General features: G+C 42.6%; 1 protein-coding gene across 10 annotated transcripts in view; it reads right to left on the bottom strand.

Moving 5' to 3' along the window:
* The window catches only part of MAP2K5 (mitogen-activated protein kinase kinase 5), a 261,852-nt gene extending 247,998 nt beyond the window's left edge, over positions 1-13,854 (bottom strand). For 4 of the 10 annotated variants that reach the window (XR_006602776.1, XM_045067481.1, XM_045067483.1 and 1 more), the window contains exons 1-2: positions 13,107-13,852; positions 6,708-6,756 (exon numbers count right to left, since the gene is read on the bottom strand). Coding sequence is in view for 9 of the 10 variants with exons in the window: in XM_045067481.1 (XP_044923416.1) it covers positions 6,708-6,756; positions 13,107-13,241 (184 nt within the window). In the remaining variant the exon portion in view is untranslated. Of the gene's footprint in view, positions 1-6,707; positions 6,757-13,106 lie in introns of all 10 variants that reach the window. The other 6 variants (XM_004758616.3, XM_004758617.3, XM_013059472.2 and 3 more) reach the window with 5 other exon arrangements.
* Positions 13,855-14,272: the final 418 nt, after the last annotated feature.

The raw sequence follows: 14,272 nt of genomic DNA, 5'->3' as shown, positions 1-14,272 counted from the left end.
GGAGAAACCACTGCCCTAGGCCAGGTGAGAGATGATGGTGGCCTAAACAAAGCTGACATACTGAGCAGTCATCATATGCGGGATATATTTTAAAGCCAGAGCTAATGGGATTTTCTGATGGATGAGATATAGGGTTTGAAGGCTTGTCCTTCATTCCTTCAACTATCCATCCACTGCACTCCAGAAACATACTGAGTGCCTACTATATGCCAGGTACTATGATAGGGTTTCTAGAGACTCAACAATGGCAGTATTGTCTAGCGTCTTCAAGGAGCAACTAGCCTGGTACTTGAATGAGGATTGAACTTCTTAATTTGCATGCAAAATAACAAGACTACTAATAAAGCTACTATTCTCCTAAGACTAAAAGGGATTTGGACTTTGTACATGGATGATACTGCAAACCAAAATTTGAATAAATTAAAACTCTCTTCAAATAGTCTCAGTATCAGCATAATTAACTCTTAACCTGTTAAATAATTTTTAGACTGTGTACTATTGTGAGTTACAATTTTTTTTAAGATTTTATTTATTTATTTGACACACAGAGACAGATCACAAGTAGGCAGAGAGGCAGGCAGAGAGAGAGGACAAAGCAGGCTCCCTGCTGAGCAGAGCCTGATGCGGGGCTCGTTCCGAGGACCCTGGGATCATGACCTGAGCTGAAGGCAGAGGCTTTAACCACCTGAGCCACCCAGGCACCCTGTGAGTTACAATTTTTTATTAAACTACTTAGTTTTACTTATAAGCAACCACTTATCTTTTACACACTACAGTTTAAGAAAATGAAATTTCATTTTTTCCAAATAATTTGATTTCCAAATATTTTATAATTAAGGCTTTTCTCCAAAGCAAAAAGGGGTTCTCACCCAACTATTCTTAATGACACTACCCTTGCTGTTTGGACATGAAGGGCATATCCTACAGGTATTTCTCCAGTAATCAGCTATAGTGATTTTCTATGCTGTAAGAATTTAAAATTTATGGGCGCCTGGGTGGCTCAATCAGTTAAGCATCTGCCTTCAACTCAGGTCATGATCTCAGGGTCCTGGGATTGAGCCCCACATCTCGCTCCCTGCTCAGCAGGGAACCTGCTTCTCCCTCTCCCTCTGCCTGCCGTTCCCCCTGCTTATGCTCTCTCCGTCAAATAAATAAATAAAATCTAAAAAAAAAAAAAAAAAGAATTGATGACTTAAATAATTTGCAATTTTGCTTTAAATGGTCATATTATGCCAAATTTAAAATGATGAACTGGGGGCACCTATCTGGCTCAGTTGGTGGATTGTGCAACTCTTGATCTTGGGGTTATGAGTTCAAGCCCCAGGTTGGGTGTAAAGAGTACTTAAAAATAAAATTTAAAAAAAAATGATGAGCTGGTTTTAAAATTTCCTCCCAAAATAATCTTCCAGAAATTCATAAAAGAACTAAAATGAGAAGTGTAAAATGATCATGATTGAAGAAAGATAAAGATAAGATAAAGATAAAATAAAGATTTATCCTACAACCATATCTTACGAACCAAAACTCAGAGGCACAGCTTGACAAGTATAAAGATACTTATGAAAGCTATAGACCAAAACACGTGAAGTTGGAGTACCATGGGAAAGTGGGGCCACATGGTATTTATAGAGGTAAATCAGCACTTGTCTACACAGACTCACAATGCATCTTTCAAGTCACCAGTAAGAATTTACCCACCCAGTGCCACCAGCCCAAGAGTCACTTTGCTGCAGTCACCTATGAGATAATCCAAGGAGAGGAGCCCATGTAACACATCCAGGAAACTCATTAGTGGGCACAGCTGATTTGTATCGCCTCGTGTGTTGGTGCACTCATTAATCTGTTAATGAAACTGTGGAAATCAGCAGGGCTCTCTGGGCCTATATGAATGTCAAGCTCCTACAGCATATGTAGGGCCCACACATGCAAACATACAGGCCTTTTATGATAATGGAATTTAGCTTTGTCTCAGGAGTGTTCTCACATCTGGGAAAAGACAAATTATTCAATAACTGGTATGGAGTCAGCTGTCTAAGTGCTTGAATAAAGTTGGATTCCCCACCTGACTCCTCCTTTCATCAAAACAGACTGGAGACGATACAAAAATGTAAAATCTTTGGACATTTGTATTAAAAATGCAGGCTCTTTTCAGGGGGAAAAAACCCACATTAATACACATATGAATGTATGTTTTTATATACATAGCTAATATGTGTGTGCTTAACCCTATTAAAGTACAGCAAAAAAGAATACGGATGAATGTTTTTTCAATATCTGGAATGCGGAAGATCTTCCTAAGAATGACATAAATGCAGATATCACAAAGGGCAATATGAAAAATCTGACCATGTAAAAACTTCAACCTTCTCCGTGGAAAAAAAAGAAGAGGGGGAAAAGACCAAAGCAAGTTGAAAAGAAAGCAGTAAATAGACAAAAATAGCTCTAACATGTAAGACAAAGCCCCAATTTTCTCAATATTGGAAAGCCCTTAAACCAATTCAAAACCTACAATCTATAAGAAAAATGGGCAAAGGTGACAAAATGGTTCACAGAAATGAAATACGTATGACTGAAAGAGCAGTGAAAAGATACTGAAGCTCACTTATAACTGATAAAAAATAAAACAACACCATAGTAATCTCCTCTGCCCTTCAAACTGACATTGACTAGGAAGTTCGCTCATAAAAAATATACCCAGATTTGGGGAGGGTAGGGAGAAATGGGCATTCTCAAACATTGTTGGTGGGACTGTAAATTGGTTCTACCCTTAGAGAGCAACATGGTAATAGCTATTAAAATGTAAAACAGGGGTACTCTTTGTCTCAGTAGTTCCAACTCCTGGGAATTGATCCTACAAATATATTTCTACAATGTGGAAAGATATAAGGCAATACCATTGACTGCAGCATTTTTTCTAATACTAAAAAACTGCTAACAACTTAAGATTGGTCTATCAGTTGGTCAAATAAATTAAGCCACAGCCATAAAATTAGGCATAATGTAGTCATCTGAAAGACTGAAGTTGATTTGCGCACGTTGATGTTTGAAAGAGGTCCTATAGACACCCTAAGTGGGGGCAGGGGAAATTAGTTGCCGTATAGTGTGTGTTACATCTAGAGAAAACTTCATAAGGAAAAGGAAGAAAGTGTTAAATGGTGAACTGGGGAAATGGGGACTTTTAGTTTTCCTTTCATTTTTACACTGTTTAAACACTTTTTTAAAATCATCTATATCTTCTTAATTAAAAAAGAAATCAAACACTAGACATTGGAAAGTATTGTTATTTGCACTCTAATTATAAGGCGAAAGGGCCTAAAAGGGCTAAGATGAAAAAGGTTTAGGGCCATCGGTCTAAGAGGTAAATTCAGCACAAATGGGTCTGCCTCCCCTCTTCCAGCCTAACTCCCCTCAAAAACACTATCCCCAGGAACAGAAACAGGAAAGAAGAGAGTGACTGTAGATCCCCTGCCCCCTTAGGTCAGAGGGCCTAGTCAAGTGTGGGAATCTGAATTTGGGGCCTGACTGGTCCACCACCAATTTATATCCCTTGCCTAGGCAACAGCACAAATAATCCAAAAACAGCAAATGATTTACTTGGCTTTAGGTCACATTAATTTTAAAATTATCATCTGAATATGGACACACAACATTCCATTTTATTCAACAAGGGAGTTCCCACAAGGCACTAAGCTAAGCACTAAGAACAAGAGTGAAATAAAACATGGTACCTGTCAAGTCATTCAAAATCTAGTCAGGAAGGAAAATACGAACACAGCTCATGGGAAGGTGGGCCCAATGGGTTACCTGCTCTAGCAAAGGTGGGGAGAGATTAACCCCATCTGGGTGGGGTCAGAGACTAAGCCAATAGACGGCACTTCTCAGAAATGAAGAATCTGTAGGATTACCTTCCCCCACTCCTTTCCACTTATCAACTCATTTCCTTGGTAAATTTGACAACACCGTTTCTCTTGTTGCTTAATTCATCACTATATACAATACCATTTCTTGCAAAAGAAATCAACTTGTGTTACATACACTTTACAATATTAAACATATTACCATAAAGACATCTTTGGTCAAAGTTTTATTTATCTGGGAGTTGTTCCATCATAGCTATACACCACTGACATAGCTCCAAAATGTCAGCAAATCAGCCTACAAACTATCTTTCCAAGTATTTCCTCTACATAGAGTCCACTTATTAGTTCAGATCTTTGGGTCAGAACACAAGGTCATCCTAGAGCAATCATGAAAAGAGCCAGGCTAGGATTTTAACCTAGGCTAAAGAAACAAAGGACAGTTACTATTTTATCTATGTTTTGGGGTTTTGTTTTTGCCTAGAACTGGTCAAGACACAGACGGGTACAGAGCTGTTACCCTCCTTTCAGTAAAGAAGGAGCAACATCTCTAAGAACTTAAACGTAGAAATCTAAATATTTTTTTTCTTAATGTTAAATATACTTTTAAGTATTAATTATATTACCCTAAATATTTCTTTGATTAAAGCTTTATTTTTTCAAGAGTTGTTCCATAAGCCATGTAAACTTCCAAGTCATATAAACCCATAAGTCATGTAAACCATACTTAACACACTTCTTTTCTGCTACACTTATGAACAATCAGAGTAAGTGACTTCAAGAAAGATTACAACACAGAGAACAAGTATCAAAAGTGGCTGAGAGTGTATATATGCTCTGGAGTCCACATGAGAAAGTTCACCTCACCACTCAACATGTGAGCAAGCTACTTAGTGGAGATGCCTTTTCCTCAACTAAAATGGAGCTAATAACAATATGAGCCTCTTAATCACAGGAAATAAACTGAGGGCTGCTGGAGAGGAGGGAGGCAGGGGAACGGGATAACTGGGTGACAGGCATGAAGGAGGGTACTGGATGGAATGAGCACTGGGTGTTCCATACAACTGACAAATCACTGAACTCTATCTCTAAAACTAGTAAGACTCTATATGTTAACTAACTTAATTTAAATAAAATAAAACTAAATTGAAAAAAAAAAAAAACTAGTCCTTCAAAGTACTTCATGGGGATCTTGTGAAGGTTAAATTAAATGAGATAACCATGGAATGTTCTTAGCACAGCACCTGGCAACAGGGACAGATGTTTACTATCAGCCTGTCCATGAAACCCTTGGCGCCACCAGAGCTTATTAAAAAGGGTCTGAAAAGCTTGCAACACTAATATGGACTTCAGATACATGTACCATTTTTCAACAGTAAATAGAGTCCAGGGTGGTTAATAAAATACTGATTATTTTAAGAGTTCTACACAAGTGACTTTTAAATACACGGAATGATGGTTGAAAATATTCAAATAATAAAGAAATACAGAAAGGAAAAAGTGTGCTCATTTAGCCAACCATTCCCCATTCTAACCCTCAAGTCCACGCTCCAGGGGAAACCACTGCAAGGCACTGTGGGCGGACGCTCTTCAGATCCTTGTCTCTCAATACAGACAAGAAGCAGGGAGGTGGAGGGATTAGCTATTTTACCAAATGGGCTCATACCATAACATAGTATTTGTTTATTCAACAAAATATCGTGGAAATTTTTTCAGGCCAATACATAAAATCCTAACTCATTCTCTTTAGCTGCTGTTCAGTTGGTTGCTGCCTCAGATAATGGGTAACTTATTAATCCACTATTCTAGGCATTTAGCTTTCCTCTAATTTTCTCCTATTAAAAATAATCGCACAGGGGCGCCTAGGTGGCTCAATGAGTTAAGCCTCTGCCTTCGGCTTGGGTCATGATTCCAGGGTCCTGGGATCCAGCCCTGCATCAGGCTCTCTGCTCAGCAGGGAGCCTGCTTCCTCCTCTCTCTCTGCCTGCCTCTCTGCCTACTTGTGATTTCTGTCTGTCAAATAAATATATAAAATCTTTTTTTTAATTTTTTAAAAATTGCACAAGGATAGTTTGTTTGAAGGGTATGCCATAATATGGAGAAATCATACATCTTCTCACGGAGAAGTGGCCCTCACTTTCAAAAGAAAAGATGGGAACCACAGCTAAAAATCCTCTCTACACCAGAGCCCCTTTCCATGAGCAAAACCTTGGTTTCAGCAGTTTCACATCTAGCCCCTTTCCATGAACTAAACTCTCATCTAACACCCCAGAATCTAACACCCCCTGCAATGACCTGGCTCATGTCAAAACTAGTTTTTTAATCCACCCTGCCCTTCCCAATCCTCCAAGCCAACTGTGGGGCAGGGCTGGGTAGTAAGGTAGAGGGATTCAAGATCTGAAGGGCTCCTGTCATCATTTACCAGCCAGGCCAAGCCCCACTGAAACAGAATCATTCCAAGCAATGCTCACCTAAAAGCTCTATTCTGTTGCTGTTTTAAAGCAGCAATGGATTACAATCTTAATCAAGAATCACTGGCCTACAGGTAGTTTACACGTTTCATTTTATCCCACAATATTATTACAGTGAGGAGCAAGAGCAGATAAAGGTCATGTTGGTAATTAAAGCTATATTATAGAAATATGCACACCCAAGATATGATTAAATAAGAAAATATTACTCAGTTCAGTATCATCATTAAACTTGCATTAATTTATAAATATTTAAATGTACCATATGATGATCATAAATAATCGGTTTTTGTCAGTTTCTAAAGTCATGCAACCCATAAACCCTTTGAAAAATTACTGCAGAAAGAAACAGTCAAGAAAGTATACGAGCCAGACTTACATTCAAATGCTGTGGTTGTTGCTTCAGGCAGAACCTGGCCTATCACATCCTAAACAAAGAAAGAATAAAGAAACACAATTAGCCATCTTCTTTATTGCTAACATGTGGCAAATCCTAGAGGAAATATGAGAACCTGAAAAAGATTTTTGAAATGTTGGCATAAACTATAAAAACATTAGTTCACAATCACACTTAGCCCAGCAATATAAGCCCAGAGTTTACATCTCTATTTAAGGGTGGGTTGGGGGGAGGCAGTTCTTTACCAAATCTACTCTGTATTAATATCATAATCTTTCATGCTTGATTCTACAGCGTATACACACTATTTGTGCATTTAAAACTGTGCACACACAGTTTGTTCTTGGAAAGCTGTGGAATATACTACCAATAGAAAGGTGTTTAGGAGTCAGACTAGCCTGGGTTTGAATCTCAGCTCTGTACTCAACTAGCTGTGTGACTGCTAACAAATAACTTAACCTCTCTGAGTCTCTATTTGATTATCTTCCAATATAGGTCTAGTAATACTCACAGGGGTAATGCAAGAATTAACTTAAATAATAAACATGTTAAAGTAGCGCACTGTAGACAACAAATGTAGTTTCTGATATGTAACTAGCAACCTCTCACCTCGTATTCATTGTGCAAAGAATTAAGAAAAATAAGTTTCCGTGATGTATTATTCCAATGATGATATTAACCTATAACGCCACATGTGATACAAACAATTTTTATCAACCTATACTCTTATGCACTGGAAAACATACATTTAATGACACCGGAATAGAATGAATCTAGTCTACAAAAATATTTTGTCTAAGGTACATAATCTGATGTCAATGTTTAAATGAATGCATAAAGCTGCAATCTTGAAAATCAGTCTACAGAGACAGCTTAGTTAAAGAGGCATGGAACATCTTCAAGAAATAGCCAGTTCTGGGAAAAGTGACCCTCCATTACGTCCAGCCTAACCCCAATGGTCAGCAAACCTCACCGCTCTTGGGAAGCCCTGCCACAACGTCCCTCCTGGGCTCTGCCAGGAACTGGCACCAGGCAGCTGGCTGACAAAGCCGCCTGCAGTAGTTCTCAGCAGGGAGCCCACAGCCCTTCCAAGCGGGGCACTGAGCAGAGTGGCAGCCGCAACTTCCTTCTAAAGGCAGTTCTTCAGAAGCTTTTGCTGCAGTGGAAATTTGCATAATAGCCTCGCCTCTACAGTGCCTTTTTTTTCCCTGAAAAATAAATCTGTGCATATAAAATTGATCAAAGAGAACTATCTGAGGCAGTCCTCGCTCATTAGAGCCAAAGGAGATGAATTTTTTTTCCTTCTGCCTCTAGTCTTAGCCAATGAAACATCAACTCTGAGGAAGTATTTCTAAAAAATATTAGTGTTAAAGAGAGTCTGCACACTTATAGGTAGAAAGTATTTATTGATGAGTAAATGGAAACTGTAGAGCAAGTATGGGATAAAGATTACAGGCAGCTAGCATAAAGCTTGAGTATGTGGACCAGAGCCAAAGTGGCTGGACCGTGGCTCTGCCATTCACTAACAGACTGACTGAGTCTCTCTGTGCCTCCCTTTTCTTCTGTGTAAACTGAGATTGTGATTGTACATACCTCACGGACTAAATGAGTCCATATCTATAAATGCTTAGAAGAGTGTCTAGCACAGGGGAAGTGCTACATGAGTGTCTGTTAAATATAACAAGTCACTATTACTGGAACGTTACAAAGCCTACCTCACAACGAAACCCTAAATTTCAGCACCCAAGGACTGGTGGACTCATTCACTTACATCCTCCTTCCACAGCATTTACTGAGGGCCTTTGCTAGCTGGTAGTGTCGTTAAAAACAAGCTGGGGGACTCCACCCCTTATGCTCCAAGTTGAGGTTACCTCTGGTTACTTCAAGGGAACTCTGATCATCTCAATCTGGAGACGTGAATGCCATAGTAACAGCAGACTAATTCAGGATACTTTCTACTTATGAATAGCAGAGCCCATCGAACAGCAAATTTCTAATAACTAGCTGAAAACCTCGCCTGGCAGCAATGGTGTCCTTTACCCATCAACATAAATAAGGAGCCCCACAGCTTTTACACCTAATGTGGGGAAAAGGAGAAAGAAAAAGCAAATTTGCTTGAGAGAATCATGAGAATCATGTGAACACAACCAACCACCTTGTTTTATTAAAGCAAATAAAGTGGGGCTTATGATGCCAAAGGGCTAAAAAGCTTCAAAATTAGGTAATACCTACTGGTCATTTCTAAGCAGGACACATTTCAAAATTTTATGTATATTTTCCAGTTACATTTTAAGTTACTTAACCCCCCCCGCCAAAAAAACCCATCTTAAGTCTCAACATAACATTTACCTAAAGAAGTTTTCAAAAGAAAACTTAAGTTTAAATATCTTAATGGTGATCATTTCTTTTTTTTTTTTTTTAAGGTTTTATTTATTTATTTGACAGAGAGAGATCATAAGCAGGCAGAGAGAGGGAGGAGTAAACAGGTTCCCTGCCCAGCAGAGAACCCAATGTGGGACCTGATCCCAGGACCCTGAGATCATGACCTGAGCCAAAGGCAGCGGCTTAACCCACTGAGCCACCCAGGCGCCCCTATGGTGATCATTTCTTGATCCTTTTCTTCTCTGTGCTTTTAATAAATCCATCAACTATGTGATGGATCATAAATATAATTAAGCATCTACAACATGCCTGGACTAAAAAGATCACACAAACTGTAGGCTACAGAAGAGTAAGATTCAGGAAGATGCTGGTGTGGTCACAGAGATAAAGACAAACCTAAAAGAGTAACAAAACAGGGCACTCACAGTATAATAAGAGCCAAACAAAAGACATAAATAGTCAAATATTTGCTAACTCAGGAGGCAGGAAAAAAATCAAAGGTTCAATTTAGAGAAAAATTTCACAGATGAGGGGAAATCTGAACTGGGACTTAGGAGACAGGGTTCAAACAGCAAGAGGATTTAGAAAATCATTCTCTCCTCCCACTGCCTAGTTGAGATCTCCTGCACAATCTTACCAAAACTGGGGGCTGTCTCTACAAGAAACAGAACACAGAAAGCTGAAAAACAGATCACCAAATGTCTCTGCCCTTGGAGACCAGTAGGCCTACTTCACACTGCAGCCAGCCCCTAATTATTCAGATGCAGGACAAAGCCCCAGAGAAGTGATGTGACTTCTCAAAGGTCTCCCAGCTGCTTGATGGAGCTGTGACAAGAGCCCTCAACCACAACCCCACGTCCAAAACATGCTCAGGTACAAATGACTCGGGGACCACGGGCTGCTTCTGGCTTCTGTAGCTGGTGCAGCCCAAAACAAGCTGTGTGGCTTTAGCATTTTCCCCCTCTGGGGTTCATGCTCCTTCATTTGAAAACTGGAGTGAAGCGTTATATTAGATAAAGGGGATGCTTCCAGATTTCACTGGGCTTTAAATTTTAAGGGTCTAAGCCAAAGATGCTGAGATATCTGTTGGTTTTTTGCCCATTTCTTGAAGAAGAGATAAGATGACCCTAGAGAAGAGATCACCGGTGTCCACCAGAATCTGGGCACGCAGTTCACAGAGCCTGCTCTCAGGAGCACAAGAGAGAGCACAGCAAACATTGCTTAGAGCCCTTCATCAAGCCTTCCTGAGAAAGCATGCTCCTCCTGGGCTTACCTGCACACACGCACACATGAATGCACATGACACTCTGATGGTGGGACTGTTTGTGCAAAGTTTACTTTAAGGCCTGTCAGCCTGGAGCCAAGGAATCATTGAGAGATGCTTGGGAAGCAAAAGACTCAGGCCCTGTCCCTTATATATATATATTTTTAAAGATTTTATTAATTTATTTGACAGACAGAGATCACAAGTAAGCAGAGAGGCAGACAGAGAGAGAGGGGGAAGCAGACACCCCGCCGAGCACGGAGCCCGAAGCGGGACTCAATCCCAGGGCCCGGAGATCATGACCCGAGCTGAAGGCAGTGGCTCAACCCACTGAGCCACCCAGCCTGTCCCTTGTATTTTAACAACAATACTTATAAAAGCACTTACTAAATTCCAGATTGTTCTAAGTGCTTTATGTATATCAACTCCAGTAGTCCTTCTACTCTGTCAGATGGCCACTATTTTTATCCTCCACCCTCCACTTTTTTTTTTAACACATGAAGAACTGAGACACTTGCCCCAGGTGAGTCTGGTAAGGCTTGCAATTTAAACCCAGGGAATTTGGCCCAGAGTTTGGGTTTTTAAACATTGCACCATTCTATTTTCTTTTTTAAGATTATTTATTTATTTGACAGACAGAGATCACAAGTAGGCAAAGAGGCAGGCAGAAAGAAAGGGGGAAGCAGGATCCCCACAGAGCAGAGAGCCCAGTGAGGGGCTTGATCCCAGGACTCCGGGATCATGACCTGAGCCGAGCCGAAGGCAGAGGCTTTAACGCACTGAGCCACCCAGGTGCCCCGCACCATTCTATTTTAAATAATACCTTCTGTTATTTCAAAAGAGGAAAGTGAAAGAAAGCTCACATCTTTCTAATCACAGGCACGATCTCACTTAATCTTTCCAAGTCTTGAGGACAGGAATCGTCCCTATTTTACAAGTAAGGAAACTGAGGCTAAAAGAGACAGTGACTTGGCTAGTTAGTGGGACTGCCTGCAATTAAACCCATGTTTCTAGATTCAAACCCTAGTAGACTGGCCCACAAAACCATAACTGCATGCATCTTCTTTGACACTCCCTTTGAAATATTTGAACAAATATTTTGGGATGCTAAAAAGCTCCAGAAACAGAGGGGAGACAGAAACATCCATCTCCTCCAGAAGTTTACCATTTTAGTGGAAGAGATAGACAAAACTGTGACAAAACCCGTGACCTTTGCTGGAACAAAGCTGTGCGAACACAGAGGATGGACACATAGCCAAGAGTAAGGTAGAGGAAAAGTGAAGCTGGGCTCTGAACGACAGGTAGGAGTTGGCCAGCTGAAGAAAGGGGCGGAGTGCAGACAGCCTTGGCGAACTCAAGGTTAGATCTGTGTTCCTGGAGCACGTGATGCTCCCAGGAGTGTAGTGGAGATGGAGCTGGTCCAGGTAGGCCTAGAGGGCCTAGAGGACCATGCTAAAAAGTTTGGGCCTTGTCATAAGGGAGGAAATCTATAAACATGTGAGTGTGTGAATTCCAGAAGCAAAGAGAAGGCCAACATTTGGTGTACAAAACTGGAAGTTGCTGACTCATGCCAGCTTTGGGACTCCTGGCCCAGACACCTGAAAATCTGTGATGTTCTCAGTGGTCAGGAAATCCAGAATTCAAAATGTAGGGACAGGAATCAAATTTTGATTGAGTCACCAATGACTATGAAAAAAAAAAAAATCACATCAGAGATCTCCCTCCTCCCAGGAACCTCTGCTCCACCCCATCTTACCTTGCAGGTAAGCTGCACCATAGATCTGGTACCTGCCACATGTTTCTGGGTTAGGTTCGGCTTTTCATGCCTCAATTACTCAATATATAAAATGGGCACAGTGCACTCTGGCTATCTCAAATGTGTGCTAAAAGATGAGAAATGGCAGTGCAGCATGTGGAAAAAAATTACTAAGTAAGGAAATCTGAGTTGTGGTACTGACTCTCCCACTCACAAGCAACACAGGAAAAGCCATTCTGCCTAACTACTCCCCAGTAACTATCTCAAAAAAGGTAAGAGGTTTCAAAAGGCCACTGCCAAGGTTACACTCTGTTCTCACATCCCATGACTTCCTTTGCAATCCATTCAAATATCGTGTAAGAGTAATGATACTGCATTGATTCCAAGACACATCCTTTCCCCCAATGTTAGCATCTCTGAAACTGGGCGAATACTCTCTTACGTGTAGTGGGTCCGTTTAACGGGCAGTATTTTTTTTCTGAGTGGTACCTAAAATAGTATCTTAAAACCAATGACACCTTAGGTTTGCTGAAACATGGTAAATTCAAGCTGCCTAGTTTCCCTTTCCCCAGTAGTCACCAAGTTCAGGGAACTCAGTAGAAAGGCACGGCTGGAATCTGGCCAGGGACATTCCGAGAAACACTTGGGGAAAAAACTTCCAGACTCAGCTTTCTGCATCCACTTGGTTGCTTCTGTGTGTGTGTCCCAGTCCAGGCTGTTGAGCTCCTTGAGGGCAGGGGTTCAATCTGATTCATCTCTATTTCCCCAGGGCCCAGCACAATTGCCAGATTTCAGTCCATGCAATTAATCAATGCCTGTCGCTGAAGCAATAAAACTGCCCTCACAGGAGGCCAGCAATGCCCACCTGAATTCACTAGCTCGGGCCACCAGACTCAGATTCAGTGGTTAGGGCGCTATCTACCCCCACAAATCCCTGCGCCCTCCTCAATGGGATTTGAAGACTGAGATTACCACTCACCAGCACATCCCTGAAGAGTAACTGCGGCCCGGAGTGCACTGTCCAGTCCACCGCGCCACTATTTGGAATCTTGATACGAATCACCAGCACCTGGTTCTCCATGGCATGGAAGGGGCCAAGGGCCAGCCACAGCATTACAGGTTACAGGGGCTCACATCCTGGGGCAGGAGGTACCCACTGGATCCAGATTAAGCAAGAGCTCCAAGAGGTGACAAGGGGAGCGAGGGAAAGAACACAGAGGGTCGTGGGCGGGGGAGTAGAGAGAAGGAGTGGTCTGGAAGGAGCCCGCAGGGACCGAGCCAGACCCAGGCTATCTGGGGTCGGGGGCTGCCTCCCTATGAGCGTGGACCGGGCAGGAGGCAGGGGCCCTTAGAACCTAGCGGAGATCAGAAGGTTCTGGATTGGAAAACTGGGCGAAACGGGATCGTGAAGCTCTCTGCCCTCTGTGTGGGTGTGAGGGCACGACCCCGTTTTAGGGAGGCAGAGCGGCAGGTGTCCACTCCTCCTCAGTGGAGAGTGGAGGGTCCCCGACTGGAAGGGACTCCGTCGGGGGCTGTTTGGAAGGAACCCCAGGGCCCCCAGAGCACGCGAGAGCTGAGGGAGGGCCTTCCGCCAGAGGACGGGAGAGCGAGTCCTGTTCCCCACCCCGAGTCAGAGGGCGCCGTGCGCACGGGCTCAACCCGGGCCGCCGCAGGCCGAACGTTCCTGCTGCGGCGGTAGCGGCGGCGGCAGGAGGAGGAGGAGGAGCAGGAAGGCGCGGCGAGGGCACTGTTACTCCGGAACCAAAACGCGCGGCACCGGAACCCCGGGAACGGGCGGGAGGGACCCGCCTCCCGCGGCGCCATGTTGGAAGAGGGCAGCTCCCGGCCAGCCCCGCCCCCACGACCCCGCGGGCTGGACGGAGGAGTGAGTGCGCGCAAAGTGCAGGGAGGAGGATGAGGGTCCGCAGGGCTTCCCCACGCGGAGACTTCTGTCGTCTTGTGTCCGGCCCCGGAGATCGAGTGAAGCTCCTTGCATTTTCCGACCCTCGTTAATGGCACCAAATCAGCAAGAACTCAAAAAGTGGTTCTCTCTTTCTCTTCCTTCTTCCACGCCGCAGATGCAGAAGGTCGTCTAACTCTCACATTAGCAGAGTGTATGAGTTCCTTTCTTTTAAACCCCACAGT

Source organism: Mustela putorius, unplaced genomic scaffold (genome assembly GCF_011764305.1).
Source record: "Mustela putorius furo isolate JIRA1106 unplaced genomic scaffold, ASM1176430v1.1 tig00003896_pilon_pilon_pilon, whole genome shotgun sequence".
Taxonomy (NCBI): Eukaryota; Metazoa; Chordata; class Mammalia; order Carnivora; family Mustelidae; genus Mustela; species Mustela putorius.
This window is presented reverse-complemented; position numbering and strand designations above follow the sequence as displayed.